General features: G+C 43.7%; 1 protein-coding gene across 5 annotated transcripts in view; it reads left to right on the plus strand.

Moving 5' to 3' along the window:
- pitpnc1 (phosphatidylinositol transfer protein cytoplasmic 1) overlaps positions 1 to 20,477 on the plus strand; it is a 214,299-nt gene that overhangs the window by 181,748 nt on the left and 12,074 nt on the right. For 2 of the 5 annotated variants that reach the window (XM_033044154.1, XM_033044155.1), the window contains exons 8-9: positions 10,947 to 11,102; positions 11,855 to 11,921. In XM_033044154.1, the coding sequence (XP_032900045.1) occupies positions 10,947 to 11,102; positions 11,855 to 11,921 (223 nt within the window). Of the gene's footprint in view, positions 1 to 10,946; positions 11,103 to 11,854; positions 11,922 to 15,212; positions 15,344 to 20,477 lie in introns of all 5 variants that reach the window. The other 3 variants (XM_033044157.1, XM_033044158.1, XM_033044156.1) reach the window with 3 other exon arrangements.

Raw genomic sequence — 20,477 nt, forward strand, 5'->3', positions numbered from 1 at the left:
GGAGATAGCTCTGGCGGGTTGCTTTAAGGACAATCCCAAAAGATTTTATAAATACATAAGGGGGAAAAGGGTAACTAGAGAGAGAGTGGGACCTCTCAGGATTGAAAGCGGTCATCTCTGTGTGGAGCCACAGGAGATGGGCAAGGTCCTAAATTAGTATTTCTCCTCTGTATTTACCGAGGAGAAAGACAGTAGGATGGAGGAAATTGGAGCAGTCGCTGGAAGTGTCTTGAGAGCAGTCAGGGTTACTGTCGAAGAAGTACTGAAGGTATTGTCGTGTTTGAAGGTAGACAACTCTCCAGGGCCTGATCTGATATATCCAAGGACATTGTGGGAAACTAGAGAGGAAATTGCGGGAGCCCTGGTTGAAATTTACAAGTCATCCTTAAATCGTGCCGGAGGACTGGAGGGTGGCAAATGTTGTACCTCTTTTCAAGAAGGGCTGCAGGGAAAATGCTGGGAACTGGTGAGCTGGTGAGTTGGTGAGTTACTGTAGAGTATTCTGAGAGATAGGATATACAGGCATTTGGATGGGCAAGGGCTGATTAGGGATTGTCAGCATGGTTTTGTACATGGGCAGTCATGTCTCACAAATCTCATTGATCTTTTTGAAAACGTGACCAAAAAGGTTGATGAGGGCAGAGCTGTAGATGTTGTGTACATGGACCTCAGCAAGGCGTTCAATAAGGTACCACATGGTTGGCTGCTCTGGAAGGTTAGATCGCATTGGATCCAAAAAGACGTAGCTGAATGGATAGCAAATTGGCTCCATGGAAGGAAGCAGAGGGTAATGGTGGAAGGTTGTTTCTCAGACTGGATGCCTGTGACTAGTGATGTGCCTCAGGGATTGGTGCTGGGCCCGTTACTCTTTGTTATCTACATCAATGATGAGAACATACAGGGCAAGATTAGCAAGTTTGAAGATGGTTGTGAGCTATAGGGAGAGGTTGAGTAGGCTGGGCCTCTATTCCATGGAGCGCAGGAGGATGAGGGGAGATCTTATAGAGGTATACAAAATCATGAGAGGAATAGATAGGGTAGTCTTTTGCTCAGAGTAGGGGAATCGAGGACCAGAGGACATAGGTTCAAGGTGAAGGGGAAAAGATGTAATAGGAATCCGAGGGGTAACTTTTTCACACAAAGGTTGGTGGGTGTATGGAACAAGCTGCCAGATGAAGTAGTTGAGGCTGGGACTATCCCATCGTTTGAGAAACAGTTAGACAGGTACATGGATAGGACAGGTTTGGAGAGATATGGACCAAGCACAGGCAAGTGGAACTAGTGTAGCTGGGACATTGTTGGCCGGTGTGGGCGAGTTGGGCCGAAGGGCCTGTTTCCACACTCTGTACATTGAACAAATTCTTGAAATTCTTTTTTCCTCCTAGTGCACTTGAGAGAATATGTTGCACTTTCATTACTTCCTCAGCCACAACACTCTATCACTTGTAATTTATGTTTGTGCCCAAGCGTCCAATTTTTCCCATGACTATTCACTGTTGGTTATTTATCCTTTCAGTTTAATAAATCATGTTATACAGTAGCTTCATTGGTTCGAGCCAATTCCTCACAGAATCAAAAACTAATTGAGATAATATTCAAAATAGTTACTGCAGAGATGACTAATGTTCACCTCTGTTTACTGTGATTTGCAAAATGCAGATTTTGTGCTTTTTTTTCCACGTTATGTCGCAAAGATCAAATACATTTTGGTGAACAAACAAAAGGAAAACATTAAACCCACAAAGCATTTCCTTACCTACTATGCTCTGAACCCTTATTCTCACCACTCATGTCTTGGCCTATCTTCACTGCTCCTCATTCCTGCCAAATGAACTGAAGATCCTTTACTACCATTACTCTACACGTAGCCAAATCCTTTTATGGTCCCCCCACTCAGACGTGTGTACAGCCCTAAATATTACTTCATCTCCTCACTCATTCAGTTCTAACCTCTTTTATATCCCACTTTTATTTTCCGGTTTTAAACAAGAACCTCATCTGTTTCTTACCGCACATGGCAAATAAGAATTTCATTGTTCCGTTGTCGGTATATATGAGAATTTTACTTCGGAGTCACGTGAGTGACTACGTGAAGAACCCGCTCAGTGCGCAGGCGCGGCATTACGCCAGCAGTGCAACAGCGGCTGCAACGGGTGTTAGGCGCTCCCGCTACAGAATGAAACGGACCGTCAGGTGAGTACCCTGAGGTCGGGTTTCTTTTACAGGTGAGTCTTTTTCTGCTTGTGTTTTTTACAGGCAGAGAAAAAGGCTCTGGAACAAAACTGTCCCCCGTTCAAGGAGGAACGTTTTCCCGTCGGGGAGGGGGGCAGCAACAGGCGGTAGGAGCGTTACCCGGTGTTCCTCTATTCCCCGACACCGTGCCGAGCCCAGCCCGCTAGTACCTGAGCAGCGGGCTGGTTGCATAGCCACCCGAAGAGGCATCCGGCAGGTGTTCCCGATTTCGGACGGGACGTCTCTCCACCCGCACGGGGGGAGAGAGAGCCGCCTGAGCCGCTGGAGCGGCTCTCGGGGCAGGTGCCTGCGAGACGCGCTGCTTGAGGGGCGCTCTCGCTACTACAAGGCACAAAAGCTCCAGAAGAAGGCGGTATGAACAATTACCGGGCGCTCCGCTATCCCCATCACCACGCCGAGCCCAGTCCCGCTAGTGCCTGAACTGCGGGCTGGATGTCTAGCCATCCGAACAGGCATCCGGCCGGTGGCGTCCGATTCGTCGGACGGGGACATGTCTCCACCTAAATGGAGGAGAGACAGCCGCCTGAGCTGCATCCAACAGCTATTGGAGCAGCTCCAGCGAGATACGCAGAAAGAGTGCTCTCGCGGAGGGAGGTCAGGCACCCCCTCCACAGTGTTTCATGCACTGCCCTCTGCTCCCTCATTACTGGAGGCTAGCATTGGTGACCAGGGCTGGGCTGGTCTGGAACAGGGGCAGGCGGATTAATTCGGGAGTATGCCAGGGGTGCAGGAACAGGAAGAGCTGTTGGGTGTGGTGGACCGCTTTGTAGCAACCTCACGGGCTGGAGCACCGCTGGAACCAAGAATGGCGGCCAGCATCAACCATCTATCCAATAAACCATTACTGGAAAAGGTGCTCGCTGAGGTGCTGAAACAACACACAGCACCAGAAAACTGTGAGGCCCTCAAAGTAAAAAGTGTCAACAGCCAAATCTGGGGGCATGTGGGGTCACACATCCGGTTCCAAGAACTCAAGCTACAGCGGAACCTAAGGCTCCTGACGTCGGCCATCACAGCCTTTGCTCGTTCCGTGGAGACCACGGAGATGGATACCTGCCAGCAGGATGTGCTGGCATTAATGTGTACCACACAATTTGAGATCAACAATCTCCGGAGGGAAACATAAGACCTGCCCTCAATCCCAAATTTGCTGGCTTGTGTAAAGCCCCAGCTGCGGAGACGGACGCGCTGCTATTTGGGAAAGATCTCAATAAAAAACTGAAGGAGATGGAGGAAGCATCAAAAACCTTCGGCCTAATGAGGGCAGGTCCCGGGACGAGCAAACCAAGACTTCTGATACCCAAGCGGCAGCACCCCACGGCATCCACCAGTCGACGTCTGCAATATGGGACTGGTGAACGCTTGGGGTCCGCACATTATCCCCAAAGATCTTTTTAGATCAGGGCCCGTAGCGGACCCTCTGGACAATGCGCCTCCCCCCAACATCGCCAGCACGTCAGAGCAAAACCTTCAGGAAAATGAAGAAACAGAATCGCCAATAACCATGGAGGTAGGTGGATCTGGTCCCTACCAGCATATAGAGAATAAGGGTGCTTTATTAACAGGGGGGAGATTACACTTGTTTAAAGAAGCATGGGGTATGGTCACGAGTGACAAGTATATACTCAACAGCATTAGTGGATATAAAATACAATTCATGTCAGAAAAAAACGCCGCCAGTTCAACATTGGCCCCAAAGGGTATTTCTCCCTCCATCAAAGAGAAACGTGAGGGACAAGCTGAACTGGTGAGACTTATCACAAAGGGGGTCATCGAAAAGACCAAACATGAACCTTTGGAATTTGTATCGAATATATTCACTAAAACCAAAAAAGATGGTGGCTGTCGCATCATCATTGACTTAACATCACTAAACAAATTTGTTAAGTATATACATTTCAAAATGGAGACATATGTTACTGCCAAACAACTGAATTCCATAGGACACTTCATGGCAAGCATTTATCTTAAAGATGCTTACTACCTAGTACCCATATACAAGGATCATCGCAGATACCTAACATTTATCTGGATGGTACAAAGCATTGCCCTATGGGCTAACTTCAGCCCCAAGATTATTCACCAAAATATTGAACCCAGCCATGGCAATACTAAGAAAACAAAAACATATTGTCATGGCATATCTGGATGATATTCTGATAGTAGGGAAAACGATGGAATTGGCTGTGGCAGCAGTATCAGCTACAAAACAGCTCCTCGAAACTCTGGGGTTCGTCCTACATCCAGATAAATCTAAGTTGAAGCCATCCACTATCATGGACTACCTGGGCTTCACAATTAACTCAGTCCATATGACTGTTACCTTGCCAAAGGCAAAAATGGTTGAATTAGCACAATCATGCAACAATTTAATGGTCAACGAGCGACCAACTATTCGACAAGTAGCAAGAGTAATTGGGGAAATGGTAGCAGCATTTCCGGCTACACAATTCGGACCTTTGCACTATCAAAAAATTTACAGAGAGCAAAGGTACAGGCAATAAAACGACATACAGGTCACTATGATCGTGTCATGAACTTACCCACTGAAGCAATATCAGAGCTACAGTGGTGGGCAGAAAACGTTTGGCATAGTTTCAGCCCTATCTTTATCACTAACCCTACTTTAGTTATTCAAACAGATGCCAGTGCTCAAGGCTGGGGAGCGACTAACTCCATATCCAGCACAGGTGGTAGATGGACTAACCTAGAGTCATCATTACTACTTACACTGGGCATTAACTATCTAGAGATGTTGGGCGCCTTTTATGGTTTAAAAGCATATGTATCTAATATGCAGCACTTGCATGTTCGGTTACAAATTGATAAATACTATGGTGATGGCTTATATTAACCATATGGGTGGCATAAAATCATTATCATGCGACAAATTGGTCAACATGATTTGGCAATGGTGTGTCGAAAGACATATTTGGCTATCAGCTACTTACCTACCAGGTAAGCTAAACACCCATGCCATGAGAAAATTAAACGCCTGGGTTGCAAGTTTGAACAGACCTTACCTGGAACTGGGATTGTCCAAACAAACCATCACCACCATGTCGGCATCCCTTCGAACATCCACCAAGAGGCAGTACTTAACCAGCATCAAAAAAGGGAGAAGTACTGCCAGGAAACAGGGACAACATACGCAACAGCCACAGCCACCAACATACTGGAGTTCCTGGCCTATCTACACCACGATGTAGGGATCAGCTACAGTGCCATCAACACACGCAGAGTGCTCTTTCTGCTTATCTCAAACCAGCGCCAGGACAACAGGCGATGGGATCCCATCCACTGGTGGTAAAACTGATGAAGGGCATTTACAATATCAAGCCCTAAGCCCAGGTATACCCATATTTGGGATATCAGTGTGGTCCTGACATATCTCAGGGAATGGCCACCAGCCAGATCCCTCGGCCTCGAGCAAGCTACACTAAAGACGCTCATGTTGATGGCACTTGTATCCGCTCAGAGGGTCCAGTCACTACACCTATTGCGACTGGACAACATGATCACAGCTCCAGACCAGATCTGTCGTTATCCAGCGACTGATCAAACAGAGCAGACCAGGAACACCTAATCCAGTCGTGGCTTACCCACCAGAACCACGGTTATGTGCCATGACCCACCTACTATCCTACATAGACACAACCAAAATATTCGAGGGAGATGAAAAGCCTTGTGGGTCAGTCACAAAAACCTTATGGTCGGGTGACGAGCCAAACCATTGCGAGATGGCTCAAGCAGGTGCTAGAAACTGCTGGGATAAACACTAACATGTACAAATTTTATTCCACCAGGGCAGCATCCATGTCGACGGCTAAAGAATGGACATGCCTATAGACCACATCCTGGCTACAGCAGGATGGTGGGGGGGGGGAAAGACCGTTCAGAAATTTTATAATAAGCCGTTGGCAAAACCTGGTTTATTTGCAGTAAAGATTTACGAACTGCAAATATTTAATTTAAGCCCAGGGGAGCAACTTAATTCTTTGTTGTTATTGTTTAAAAAATACCATTGTGTTTTTCTACAAATAGACTAATTGGTTGATTACGATAACACTTCCTCCCTCAAGAACTTCGGCAGTGAGTGAAATGAAACTGTTACACGGTTTGAAATCACAGAGCTTTGAAATCTTCACGTAGTCACTCACGTGACTCCGAAGTTAAATAGTAAGATTAAACGAGAACTTACCAGTTTGAAGTTTGATCTGTATTTTATGAGGAGTTACGATGAGGGATTACGTGCCCTCCGCTCCCACCCTCATTATATGGATCAAACTAATAAATTGATGTCTCCTTATCTTTACTATGTTTACTTCAAATAACTGTGTCTATCTGTGATTCCACACCGCTGCTTGGAAGTATGCCGCGCCTGCGCACTGAGCGGGTTCTTCACGTAATCCCTCATCGTAACTCCTCATAAAATACAGATCAAACTTCAAACTGGTAGGTTCTCGTTTAATCTTACTATTAAACACTATTGACTCTTGAATCTCAAGCTGTAACTTTCCCAGCTTGCTGCTTCATGTTCTTTCTTCAAACCCTATCAGAACCTATGAATTTTCTTTTGTGAGTTATGTTCTCTTGAAATGGTACCTACTTTTCACTTTTGCAAAGTTTATTGGGATATTTTATTACATTTTGAATAAAACATCTTATTGTTATTTATTCTGTACAAATATTGAATAGTGTGCTCTTTTCCACACAAATCAATTTATATTGATCCAATTAACCTGTTGATCTGAATCTTCAACAGATTTCCTTCTCTGAGAAATCTTTATCTTCAATAATTAAATCTGACAAAGTAATCAGCGTCTTCAAATTAATGGTGCCCTTTCCTTTCCCACTGCTTTTCATTAAAATGTTGTACATTTAGCTGGAACACATTCAGTTTTAATAAATTAGTAACAGATTTGTTCAATAAATATTTAGCTGAAGGCATCTTTGATTAGTTCAGATTACATCATTTTGTTGTTGTAATTCTTCCTTGGTTTCAATCATTTGAACCTTTTGGCAATGGTCTTTTAAAGTGATTGATTGTATTACTGATCCTAGACCTGAGTTCCAATCAAATCTGTCACCCAATAGACTGTTTCTCTGCTTGAAGCAACACATTTCTGGTGACTGGTTAATTGACCAGTTCACTGAATTACCATTGCATTGGCAGAAGGTATTTTATATCCTATTTAATTGTTGTGTTTGGGGAAATTCATGTTCAAACTCTGCAAATCAGTCGATTAACTAATCAACGGATTTTGTTAGCAACAGATGTTGTCTCTTAGCTCTGGGTTTTCTGATCTAATCTATAAAAATCCAGAGTAAGTTGATGGTGGACAAAAGTGCTGGAGAAACTCAGCGGGTGCGGCAGCATCTATGGAGCGAAGGAAATAGGCAACGTTTCGGGCCGAAACCCTTCTTCAGACGTTTTGGCCCGAAATGTTGCCTATTTCCTTCGCTCCATAGATGTTGCCACACCCGTTGAGTTTCTCCAGCACTTTTGTCTACCTTCGATTTTCCAGCATCTACAGTTCCTTCTTGAACAGAGTAAGGTGATGTTCATCTGCATCTGGACATTCAGTTGGGAACATTGTTTGTAATTTTAAATCAGTATGCTCAGTGCAGGCTCATACAGACATATGAACAGAAAATTATTTCCAGTAGATCGCAGAGATCTAAGCCTGATACACCATTCATGGCTGAGCGAAATGTAACCTCAACTTTGCTTTCTTATTTATACATGGAAACATTCTGCCTTCTTCCCAGTCAAGAGCTTACTTATCTTTCACTTAAAAACTCTGCATCTACTGTAGTAGAGAATTTTAGAGACTGTCTCTTAAGAGCTTTCCCTTAATTAAAAAAAATAACCTTCACTAGCAGGTTCTCCCACAACAGAAAACATCCTCTTTACATCCACCCTGTCAAGACCCCTAAAGATCCTGAATATTTCATAAACTGGCAGCTCCGCTACAGAGGGATCTTGATGTTGATTTACTCTCTGTTGTATGGTCCTGAGAGGAACTGGAATGTTCTACCAGGTATACAAAGCCAGGCCTGGGCCACTGAGACACCTGTGTTTTAGCCACACACATCCCCCAATTTAAGACACTGAGACACATGTGTTTTAGCCACACACACCCCACACACATCCCCAGTTGAATTTAAAATCTAATAAAAAGTAGAGATTTAGAAGTTCACCACAAGGAGAACCATAGGATAAAGAATGGAGCCATTCCATGTGCAATTCTGCACATCCTTTTTTTTTTAACACCTGCACATCCTGGGAGAGCAACACCAAATTGTTTCCATTTCTAGGTGGGGAATGATGTGTATGGTTTGGAAGAAGAGATACTATAAGACCAGAAGATGGTTATATAATGATACATCTGAAAAACACGAAATAAAGCCAAATAGGTTTTCAATAAAACTTCTAAAGTTACCAATTTAAAACTTAAGGCTAATCAGTCAAAGACATGCAAAAAAAATCACATCCATAAATCTGTCTGGATTTTTAAGACCATATTGAAGCTCCAGGATATGAACATTAAAAGAGTGAATAATCATCAATCCATATCTTGGTTATGAGTGTTCGTTTATTCCTGAAACTTTGATAAACTATGTTGTGCTGTTCACAGTCAATATTATCTCCTCCGTTAATGGACCCAGAATGAAATACTGCACAAAATGATTCTTTATCAAGCAATCTTCATGCGGAAATAAATAACTGAAGATTATGCTCAGATGTATAATCAACTACAAAACTATTAAGCTATCAGCATTGCTTTGATATGTTGATATGTCAGATCTTGTACTGAAACAAATGAGAAGGCTTTGAGAATGAAAATAAATGATGTGCCTCAAGTGACTGAAAAATGTGTGCGGTCTGAAATCATCCCTGAAAAACATAATAATAATAATAATAAATTTTATTTAATGGGCGCCTTTCAGACATCTCAAGGACACCTTACATAGTAATCGGAATAAAAACATATAATCGGAATATAACAAGTAATAAAGACATCACAGAGACACAAATTAAAAACAGAATTCAATCCAAAAACAGAAAATCAAAAACACAGTGTGAAGAGAGAGCAGCGGCAGCCAAAGCGCGCCAGCGTCCACTCTCCCTTCACGGCAGCCATCTTGGACACAGACCTACAGGACTACAATTAGACAAAAAAAAATAATCATCCCCCCACAGTGGATAGCACTGTGGAGGAAGGCACAATGTCCAGTCCCCACCCCATGTTCACCCCAAAGTCAGGCCTATTGAGGCCACCGCAATTGCCTCTACAGAGGCCCGATGTTCCTGGCCGTTCTCACTGGGTGGTCTTGCCCCGGCGTCGGGAGAGTCCTTTCGGCGGCTGGGCCACCTGGAACGGCCGCTTCCTGGTTGGAGCCCGCGGCTGCCGAAGCCGACAAGGCCGCGCCGGTTTGGAGCTCCCAGGCTGCCGATGAAAAAGTCGGCGCCGCCTCTCCGCACTGCCGCCTCTCCGCACTGCCGCCTCTCCGCTCCGCAGACCCGCAGCCCGGGGATGTTGCTCTCGGCGGTCCAGCTCGCAAGAGCTCCAGCGCGTTGCTCCAGCGCGGCGACCCAGGCAAGGCATCGCCCGCTCCACTCCGCTCCGCTCCAGCGCTCCAACGCTGTGCCGCCGCCGAGGCCGAGGTGCTGGGCGGTCCCCGCCAGGAAACGGCGCTCCAAGCCCGCTGGTAGGCCACGAGGACGGGTCGACGGGCAGCCCGGAGAAAAGGCTGCCACACCGACCAGGAAGGGACCTAGAAATAAAGTTTACACCTACCCCCCACATTAAAAAGACCATATCCCCTACAAACAAAAAACAGGACTCACTAAAAACTATAAAAAAAAACGAATTTAAAACGGACGGCTGCTGGCTAGCAGCCGTTCACCAAGATGGCTCCTCCCCCTCAACATGATGAAAATACACAATCCAAATGTATGTGGCCTGTATATAATAGATATCCACAGTACCATTTTATTAAAGACCAGTGCTGTGGCTTGAAAAAGTACTCGATTGGCTGCCAAGAGGAAAAATCCATCTAATTTGTGTCTTAAATGGGTAATCATTGATTTTTGAAGCAGTGACCTCTTCTAAATTTTCTCACAAAAAGAAACATTCTCTCCATAACTATTCTCCATAACCCCCAAGATCTTGTATATTTCAGTCAAGTTGTCTCTCACTCATTGACACTCCAGCAGAGACAAGCTTCACCAGCCCATTGTTTCCATTTATGATAATCCATTCAGAAGGAAGAGCAAAATGTTAGTGTAGCTCTTATAATTTGCCAGTACCAGGACATTACCAAAGTGAAGGGTATATGTAGGAGCAGAACCATTGAAATGTATTTGTACAGAATCATGGAGTTGGTGTACAATAAGAAACAAGCCCTTTGGCCCATCGCGTCTGTACTGACCATCATATTAATCCCACTTGACTGCATTAATTCCATGTCTCTATGCCTTGCTCATTCAAATACCTGATGCCTCTTTATTGTTGTTACTGTTCCTGCCTCAACCACCTCCCTTAGGATCTCCTTCCAGACACTAAATGTGTGTGCAATCCACGTGTCAGTTTTTAATTGAAGAGTTCCCTGCACAATAACTTTGATGGTTGTACAGTTACATTGCAAAAACAAAAATTAAAATCACTTCACTTACTGTGTTTCAGGACCTCAGATATTTTAAGTCAGAAAAAACACAGCGAGGTATGCTGAAAGAAGGATGGAGGGAAGCTCAGAAGCCTATCATGTGCTCCTATAAACTGGTTACAGTTAAATTCGAAGTCTGGGGACTGCAGACAAGAGTGGAACAATTTGTACACAAGGTTAGTCAAACAGAAATGCACCCAACCTTAACTCATCATTGTATAATTATGTTCCGTTAGGATCCTTTTTCATTGGATAGCAATCTAATCATGTCACACAGGTCAAGAACCTGCTGCATTTTCTCAAATAGAAATGTTTGTTGCTGTGAACCTTGGGCCATTATGATCAAGTAAGATTTGCAACATTGCTCCTGCTAAACACTTCATCAACTTCATCCTCCACACGATGTATGAAATTACCTCCAAACTCGAGCTGGTAGAGCTGCTGCCCACAGCGCTAGCGACGCAGGTTTGATCCTGACCTCAGGTGCTGTCTTTGTGGAGTTTGCACATTCTCCCTATGGGTATCCTCCGGGTCCTCTGGTTTTTTCCCCCATATCTCAAAGACATGTGGGTTCTATTGGCCTCTGTAAAATTCCCTAATTTGTTGGGAGTGAAGACAAAAGTGGGAGACAAATGTAGAACTAGTGCGAACGCATGAGCGATTGTTGGCATGGACCTGTTTCCATGCTATATCTCTAAACTAGGAAAATAGCTCATGATCAGAGCAGATTCAGAGAAGATGGAATTCCCATCTTGCTGGACTTCTGCGCCAAAGGATCCAATTAGGATCCAATCCACTGTCTCCTGCCTCCTATTTGAAAGAGAACAACTTCCAAGATATTGAAACACATTTAAAATGAGTTGACTTGTGTTGATAAATTGGTTCCCTGAGAATCCTTACAAATTGTTTAATGATGCTTCTGTGTCAGCAGGTTATTCGGGATATTCTGATGATTGGCCATCGACAAGCGTTTGCCTGGGTGGATGAGTGGTACGGTAAGTGGACTATTCATCCCAGCCTTTCACCCGGCTTCCCACATTAAGGATGGCATAAAGATATGATTGCAAAAGCAGACTATGAAGCCATGCTGCTAGAAGATTTTTCTAACTCTGTAAAATAATTCATTTTCAAATGACTGGAACTTGGTAAAATATATTTGGCAATGTTATCTGTTTTTACCACCAGTTTTACAATATTATGTTTGGGTCTCTCCCATTTATCAATGCCAAGCCTAGCTCGGTAGAGATATGAACAGACTATTCAGCCCCCAGGCTTGTTTCATCGTTTGTCATCATAGTTGTTCTGCTATCAGGGGAGGTTAAGCAAGAGAAAATAAAAAATACAAGAGAGAAAAATAAACTTAATATTTGCTTAAAGACAGGACTATAATATTTGGTGACTAATATTGGAAACATGTTTGTGGAGATATTGCATTTCCCTTCAGTGATAGAGCAGGCACTCAAACTCTAAGCTCACTCAATGTTAAATAATAATAATAATAATACATTTTATTTAATGGGCGCCTTTCAGACATCTCAAGGACACCTTACATAGTAATCATAATAAAAACATATAATCGGAATAGAACAGGTAATAAAGACATCACAGAGACACAAATTAAAAACAGTATTCAATCCAAAAACAGAAAATCAAAAACACAGTGTGAAGAGAGAGCAGCGGCAGCCAAAGCGCGCCAGCGTCCACTCTCTCTTCACGGCAGCCATCTTGGACACAGACCTACAGGACTACAATTAGACAAAAAAATCATCCCCCCACAGTGGGTAGCACTGTGGAGGAAGGCACAATGTCCAGTCCCCACCCCATGTTCACCCCAAAGTCAGGCCTATTGAGGCCACCGCAATTGCCTCTACGGAGGCCCGATGTCCCTGGCCGTTCTCACCGGGTGGTCTTGCCCCGGCGTCGGGAGAGTCCTTTCGGCGGCTGGGCCACCTGGAACGGCCGCTTCCTGGTTGGAGCCCGCGGCTGCCGAAGCCGACAAGGCCGCGCCGGTTTGGAGCTCCCAGGCTCCCGATGAAAAAGTCGGCGCCGCCTCTCCGCACTGCCGCCTCTCCGCACTGCTGCCTCTCCGCACGCCGCCTCTCTGCTCCGCAGACCCGCAGCCCGGAGATGTTGCTCTCGGCGGTCCAGCTCGCCAGAGCTCCAGCGCGTCGCTCCAGCGCGGCGACCCAGGCAAGGCATCGCCCGCTCCACTCCGCTCCGCTCCAGCGCTCCAACACTGTGCCGCCGCCGAGGCCGAGGTGCTGGGCGGTCCCCGTCAGGAAACGGTGCTCCAAGCCCGCTGGTAGGCCACGAGGACGGGTCGACGGGCAGCCCGGAGAAAAGGCTGCCACACCGACCAGGTAGGGACCAAAAAATATAGTTACACCTACCCCCCACATTAAAAAGACCATATCCCCTACAAACAAAAAAACAGGACTCACTAAAAACTATAAAAAAAACGAATTTAAAACAGACGGCTGCTGGCTAGCAGCCGTTCAACAAGATGGCTCCTCCCCCCTGTTCTTACCGCAAAGGGCTGCTGGATGTTGTTCCAGGTCAATGAGATATTTCACTCTCTTATTTTTTTCTCTTCCAATGCAGAGGTGTCCAACTTGCATTCCGAACCTATCTAAAGGTGGTACAAAGATAATAAATCCAATCTGTAATGTAGCTACCATTAAAGTTTCAACAACAAAAGCTATTTTAATGTTACCGTCTGTTTTTCCCTTATTTTCTTCCCAACACTAATAATGAATACGGTTATGCAGCAGGCAGAAGTACGTTCATACCTATGCATCTACCTTTCTGTATGAGTCTGGATACTAAATGAAAGACAGAATTTGCCATGTTTATGGCACTCACTAGCCACTATTTCTATAGTTTAACTATTGTTGGTAAAATCTTCTGCAAACAAAATTCCTTGAAATATTTATGTAAATACATGACATTGTCCCGTGAGTTCATTGAGGTTGCACATTTTGAATCGCTGTGTTTCTTAGCTCTATGCTCTCTTTGCTTACACTTTTTACAATTTTTACTCTTACGACCCAATGCCAATCCATTCTTCACTGTATAACATAACTCCGGTAGGAATTGCAAGAAAACTGCAGTGAAATATATTGAATGTCACCTTTGTATGAAGACCACCTTTATGGCTCTTTTAATAATCAGGTCAAGTCGTCAACTTTATTTGTCACATACACGTACAGTGAAATGAAAGTGGCAATGCCTGTGGGATTGTGCAAAATAACAGAACAACAGAACAGAACCAGTATTAAATTTTTTATTTTATTTTGACACAACAGTAATTACGCCCCGGTGAGATCAGAGTTTACGGTCCTGATGGCCTGTGGGAAGAAACTATGTCTCATCCTCTCTGTTTTTGCAGTGTGACAGTGGAGGCGCTTGCCTGACCGTAGCAGCTGGAACAGTCCGTTGCTGGGGTGGTAGGGGTCCTTCATGATCTTGCTGGCTCTGGATCTGCACCTCCTGGTGTAGAGGTCCTGCAAGGGGGGGGGGGGGGGGGGTGTAGTTCCCATGGTGCTTCCGGCTGAACGCATTACTGACTGCAGAGCCTTGCCAAACCACATCAAGATGTTTCCGGTCAGGAAACTTTCTACAGCACCAGAGTAGAAGGATTGAAGGATCCTCAGAGAGACTCTGAATTTCCTCAGCTGCCTGAGGTGGTAAAGGTGCTGTTTTGCCTTCCTCACTCGTGCAATGATACTTTATATTTGAATTTATATTAATTAAATCTATGAAGCATTTCCAAAAGGTAGGTGTTAGTGATTGTTTTCACAATTTAAGTGTATTGTGTTCCTTAATAATTCATCAACAACATTAGCACAAGTAAGCGCTTCTTAAGTTGTGCCACCGAACGTTATGCATTAATGTCTGCAATGTTGTTTTATTTAGAGGTCTTGTAGCAGGTCTTCTGGTGATCTTCTGGAAGACATTTTCTTGAAGATCTTTTTGGCTTAAACCTTCACATTTCCTATCGATTGCACTTTATAGAAGCTCCACTCTTTTCCTTTATTCTCCCTACAACAATCCTACTGCTTCTAGTCTTTTTTTTTATTCCTACCCTGCATCTTTATCTCCAACTGGCCACACTATCTTTATGACTAGATGTACATAAAGCTAGTGCCCCTGCTACTTCTGGAACCTTCCGTGTCTCCACCTGGAATGGCGTCTTTATTTTATGTTTTCCACCCAGAAACCACTACATGCCTTGAGTTTAATGTCCTCAACAGAAAATGCAAAGAAACATCTTGAACTTTTTGCAGATATGACAATGGATGACGTGCGGAATTATGAGAAAAATATGCATGAACAAACGAACATAAAAGTTTGGTTTGATCAGCCTTCCACAAATACTCCTTCAACGAATGAAATACAGAGTGATGGCAACACAAGCGTATGTTATACTTTTCCTGAAGTACATTTGAAAACAAACCTCCTATTCTTTGGGAAATAAAGATATCAGTATGTGTTCCCATTAAATATGATGTGTAAAACACAATATTAAATTAGGCATCAATTAATGAGAAATCTCACTTAGGGCTTTTGTACCGTCAATTTTTTTTTTTGGGGCTTTTCAACAATCAGTTTACCTACTTAACATTAAGCAATTTCTTGAAACTTGCATTTGCCATTTTCTCCCATGTTGAGCCCAGATAGATGTTTACCCCTTTCGTCCTCTTGTCCTCTTGTCCTGAACACAACTACTTAGGCTGGATGTGTAACAAGGAACTGCAGATGCTGGTTTGCGAGCCACCCCATGAGTTATTTCAGCTTCAAAGAGCCTTACACAAGCCCAGACGATGGAATGCAGCAAACCATTAACCTGAACAGGGCATCCTAACCAAGACCTATTCTTCTCAGTTCAGAGTAGAACTACTGGACATTAGGATCAAACTTGGACACCATCCCCTGGGAAATTCAAAGCATAATAGTTACTGGAAACCTGAAATAAAAACAGAAAATACTTAAAATGTTCAACAAATCAGGAAGTGTCTGTGGAACAAGAAGCAGAGTTAATGTTTCAGGTATAAGACCCTTCACCACAGCTAAGAAAAAGGTCTTTAACCTGAAAAGTTAACAGGCTTCTTTTTCCACTTTTTATACAATCTCTGTAATACCACATCAAGCAGTACCACTGGAAAAGCAACAACCTTTATTTCAACCATCTATTGTATAGACAGTAGACACAAGGAACTGCCGAAGCTGGAATTATGCTGGAATAACTCACTGGTTCAGGCAGCATCTCTGGAGGTCATGTATAAGTGACATTTCAGGTTGGAACCCCTCTTCAGAGCCCGAAGAAGAATCCCAACCTCAAACGTTGCCTATCCATGCCCTTCAGAGATACCTACTGAATTACTCCAGAGCTTTGTGTTCTATTACATAGACAACAGAGTTGCTAATCTCAACAACGATTGCATTTTACTAGTGGGAGGGATTAATTTGAGGACAAATTGACAGGATGGCATAGACAATCATTCTTACATATGGCCCAGTGTTCTAGTTCTAATGTATACTAAAAGTCTACAGAGTGCAATTTGAGAAGCCATCAGTTTGCTGGCAGCTAAATGAGGTTAAATATTGCCACGGTCATTATTCCAAATCACATGGTGACCAGTATTACAGCTGCCAGCTCACGTTGTCTGAGATTGTAGCAGGATGTTATAGTTCAGCAATTGCCAAGTTTGGCTTTGATTGTGATTCATTGACCATCATTGTAATGTTTTCCCTCCACCAGCTGATAAATGAAGTATCAATTGTTACAGGTTTACAGAATTTTGAATGTGTTTGATGCTCAGTACACGGAGCAAATGTTGAAAAGGAAGAGGTGCTGATCTGATCTGTTCCTTCGAGACCGAAAAACCGTACAGCATGGAAGTTCAAGTATCCTCAATAAACACGGAATTAATAAACTCAACAAATCCTCTGTGTTCTAGGTGCCAAATCCAGTCATAACTTTAAAAATACAAGATTCTTAAGATATGTGAGGTTAACAAAGACAGGTGAATTAATGTTTCATTATGACATGGGACTGGGTTATAAGGCCCAGTTTCCAATTTGTAAATGACACAAAACTTGGTGAATTGAACTGTGATGAGCAGAGCATTAGATTTCATGAAGACTTGGATAGACTGATGGAATGGGCAGATAGGCAGCAGATGAAGTTTAATACTGAGAAATGTTGAGAATGAGAAGAGATGATGTAGGGAAACTGGGGGGGGGGGGAACAATTCTAAAAGTGAAATGAGAACAGAAAGTTCTGGGTATAATTGTGCGCAGTTTGATGAAAGAGGCATGAAAGATTGAAAACGTGGTTAAAACAGCTTGTGTGATGACTGGCTTTATAAGAAAATATAGAATAGAAATGCAAGTGTGTCATGCAGAACCTTAGAATACAATTCCAGATGCCGCACTTAAAAAACAATAAAGGTTTTTTGGGATGATACCAAACCTTTATGTCTTTTGAGGGAAGTTTAGTTCTGTAGATAGAGTAGAGAAGATGGAATCAATCTCCTTAGAACAGAAGCTTTTGGAAGGCCACCCAATAGAGCTATTTAATATCATGAATTGCATTGACAAAGCAGATAGATAGAAACTGTTCTTCATGGCAGAAAAATAAAGAATTAGGGACATAGAACAACTGACAAAAGAACACAAAGTGGCATGAAGAGAGAGTGATTAGGATCTAAAATGTACATCCAGATGGAGTAATGGAGACAGATTTGGTAATAGCATTCTAAAGGTATGAGGTAAGCAATTGAAAGGAACAAATTTGTGGACGTTTGGGAGGGTGATGAGTGGGACTAGTTATTTTACTCCTACATAAAGCTGATATGGACACTATGGGATAAATAGTCTTTCCTTACTGATTTCATTCTGCAATTCTGATATGAATTTAAAGCATCATACAAGAGATATGAAATAGAATGGAGCGGCTGGGCTTGTATACTCTGGAATTTAGAAGGATGAGAGAGGATCTTATTGTGAGATTCAAAATCACAAACGCTCTTGAGACAAATTCAGGCAAAGAAGTGTTTTTATTAAGTTCATATTCTGCAGAATAGGTGCCTCTCCACTGATGTCCCCTAGAGGCACGCCGAGGATCGGGATGTCTTCTATCTTTGTACATTTCTTTTCACTATTTTCACACCCATTGAGCTTCTTCCAATCATAACATAAAACCCAGATTCCCACGAGAACGTCGTGGAACGCCCACCCAAACTTCTACTGAAGTATTTCTATTGCTACTTTTTATCTAGAATTTCTCTCTGTTCTTTATATCGTTACTTTCTATTCTACTAGCAGTCTGGCTTCTGCTGACATCTTATTTCTTTCTAAGTTATTTTTCTATCCCTAGTCTAAATCAACCATGTCTGTTAACTCTTTCCTCACATTATTGAAACATATAAGATTATTAAAGGTTTCGACACGCTGGAGGCAGGAAACATGTTCCCAATGTTGGGTGAGGCCAGAATCAGGGGCAACAGTTTAAGAATAAGGGGTAAGCCATTTGTCTCTCCTCTGATGTGAAGAGATTCCCCATAATGGCCATCAACTCCTCCCATGTATAAGTGTTTGGCCCAAGGAATTGATCTAACTGCTCTGCCAGACCTAAAGGATCCCCTAGGAGGCTTTTCATTTCTTTCTTGAAATTCCTCACTTCAGTACTAGTTAAGGGGACATTAACAAACCCCATTCCCCCTTGGGGTCCTCCCATGGGTACCTCTCTTAGGGGTCTAATTTTTACCGATCTTTTTACTCTGTCTGACCTTCTGACTCCCTCTCCTGGTGACGGGGGATTTAATTCATCTACCCCGACCGCCTCCTGTCTCTTTATTCCCTTTTCTTTCTCACTCCTGGGGTCCGGTAGGTCACTGTCGGTGTCATCACTGTCAGTAACATCATCATTAAATTCTTGTTTTACCCTGACCTTTCTCTTTACCACCAGAGCGGACCCAGGTGTCACCTCTTCCACTCCCGTCGCCACGAGTGGGGGCGGGGGTTGAATTGGCGGCGCTACTTCAGGTAATTGATGTACATAGGGAGGAGCTAGGTTCTCCAGTAAATTCCATGAGGGTGCAGAGGAATTTGACTGTTCAACCCCTTCTTTTAATTTCAACAGATTACATCCCGTTTCCCATACCGCGGCATACATGGTTTCTTCTATCATTGGATTGGGTTTATTTTTCACATATACATTCAATGCCTGCTGTACCCAATCCTCATCTGACCCATCCTCTGGCCACCAGACCGAAGCTCCTTTTATCGGGTGTTTTGGCCATTCAAAATAACAATACCTTATCATTGTTGTTTTCTCCAACCCCTGGGTATTTCCTGCCCCCCAGCGGTTCAGCATTCGCCCCAACGGACTATTGGGCAGAATGCGGGGATTTGGCTTACGGCCTTTCCCCTCCCTTTCCGGTTTTTCATTTACATTTCCCATTCTCTCGATCGGAATTCCTCTCCGATCTCTTATCAAATTGCCCAGGTAATACTATAATAGTCAAAGTTTCTTACCGGGGTCTATGCACAGAATCACTTGATTTTCGCGATCTCCTATCACTCTCACTTCTTTGCCGAGTCTCTATCTGGTCCGGATACTACTGCTCAAACAGCTGACGGCAAGCAAGGAGTCTGAGACCGCTGAACTCAGCAGGGTGCACCTTCCCTTCGTCCGTCTACTCTCGTCAGCTGTCCAGAGTATTTGATCTCGGAAACCGAGCCCCCAAGTTGTGAGATTCAAAATCACAAACGCTCTTGAGACAAATTCAGGCAAAGAAGTTCATATTCTGCAGAATAGGTGCCTCTCCACTGATGTCCCCTAGAGGCACACAGAGGATCGGGATGTCTTCTATCTTTATACATTTATTTTCACTATTTTCACACCCATTGAGCTTCTTCCAATCATAACATAAAACCCAGATTCCCACGAGAACGTCGTGGAACGCCCACCCAAACTTCTACTGAAGTATTTCTATTGCTACTTTTTATCTAGAATTTCTCTCTGTTCTTTATATCGTTACTTTCTATTCTACTAGCAGTCTGGCTTCTGCTGACATCTTATTTCTTTCTAAGTTATTTTTCTATCCCTAGTCTAAATCAACCATGTCTGTTAACTCTTTCCTCACAATCCATCCTTTTCTTTTTGCTACGCACCCTTGATTTACACTATCTCCTCCTTTTCTAATGCTAGCAGCAGATTCTTCACCTCCCTATCCTCCTCTCGTTGGTCATACTATGTTTTGAAGGCCATTATGGTGGCTGCACTGTTCTTTGTCAGGGCTGTTTCTATCAATCGCTGAGCCAATCCCCGTACGCAGGGAATGATACAACATCCGAACAAACACAGTAACCCCACCATGACTATCACTGATGTTAGGGCTGATGTAAAGATGTGCTTCCCTTTCCCAAACCAGGAGTCTGGAAACCCGGTCCAGGAGGTGTCTACTCCAGAGTTCTCAGCCAATTCGATAGACAGAGAGGTGAGACCTGCTAGGGCTCTTGACACTGACCCATCCGGAGCAGTG

Source organism: Amblyraja radiata, chromosome 26, assembly GCF_010909765.2.
Source record: "Amblyraja radiata isolate CabotCenter1 chromosome 26, sAmbRad1.1.pri, whole genome shotgun sequence".
Classification (NCBI taxonomy): domain Eukaryota; kingdom Metazoa; phylum Chordata; class Chondrichthyes; order Rajiformes; family Rajidae; genus Amblyraja; species Amblyraja radiata.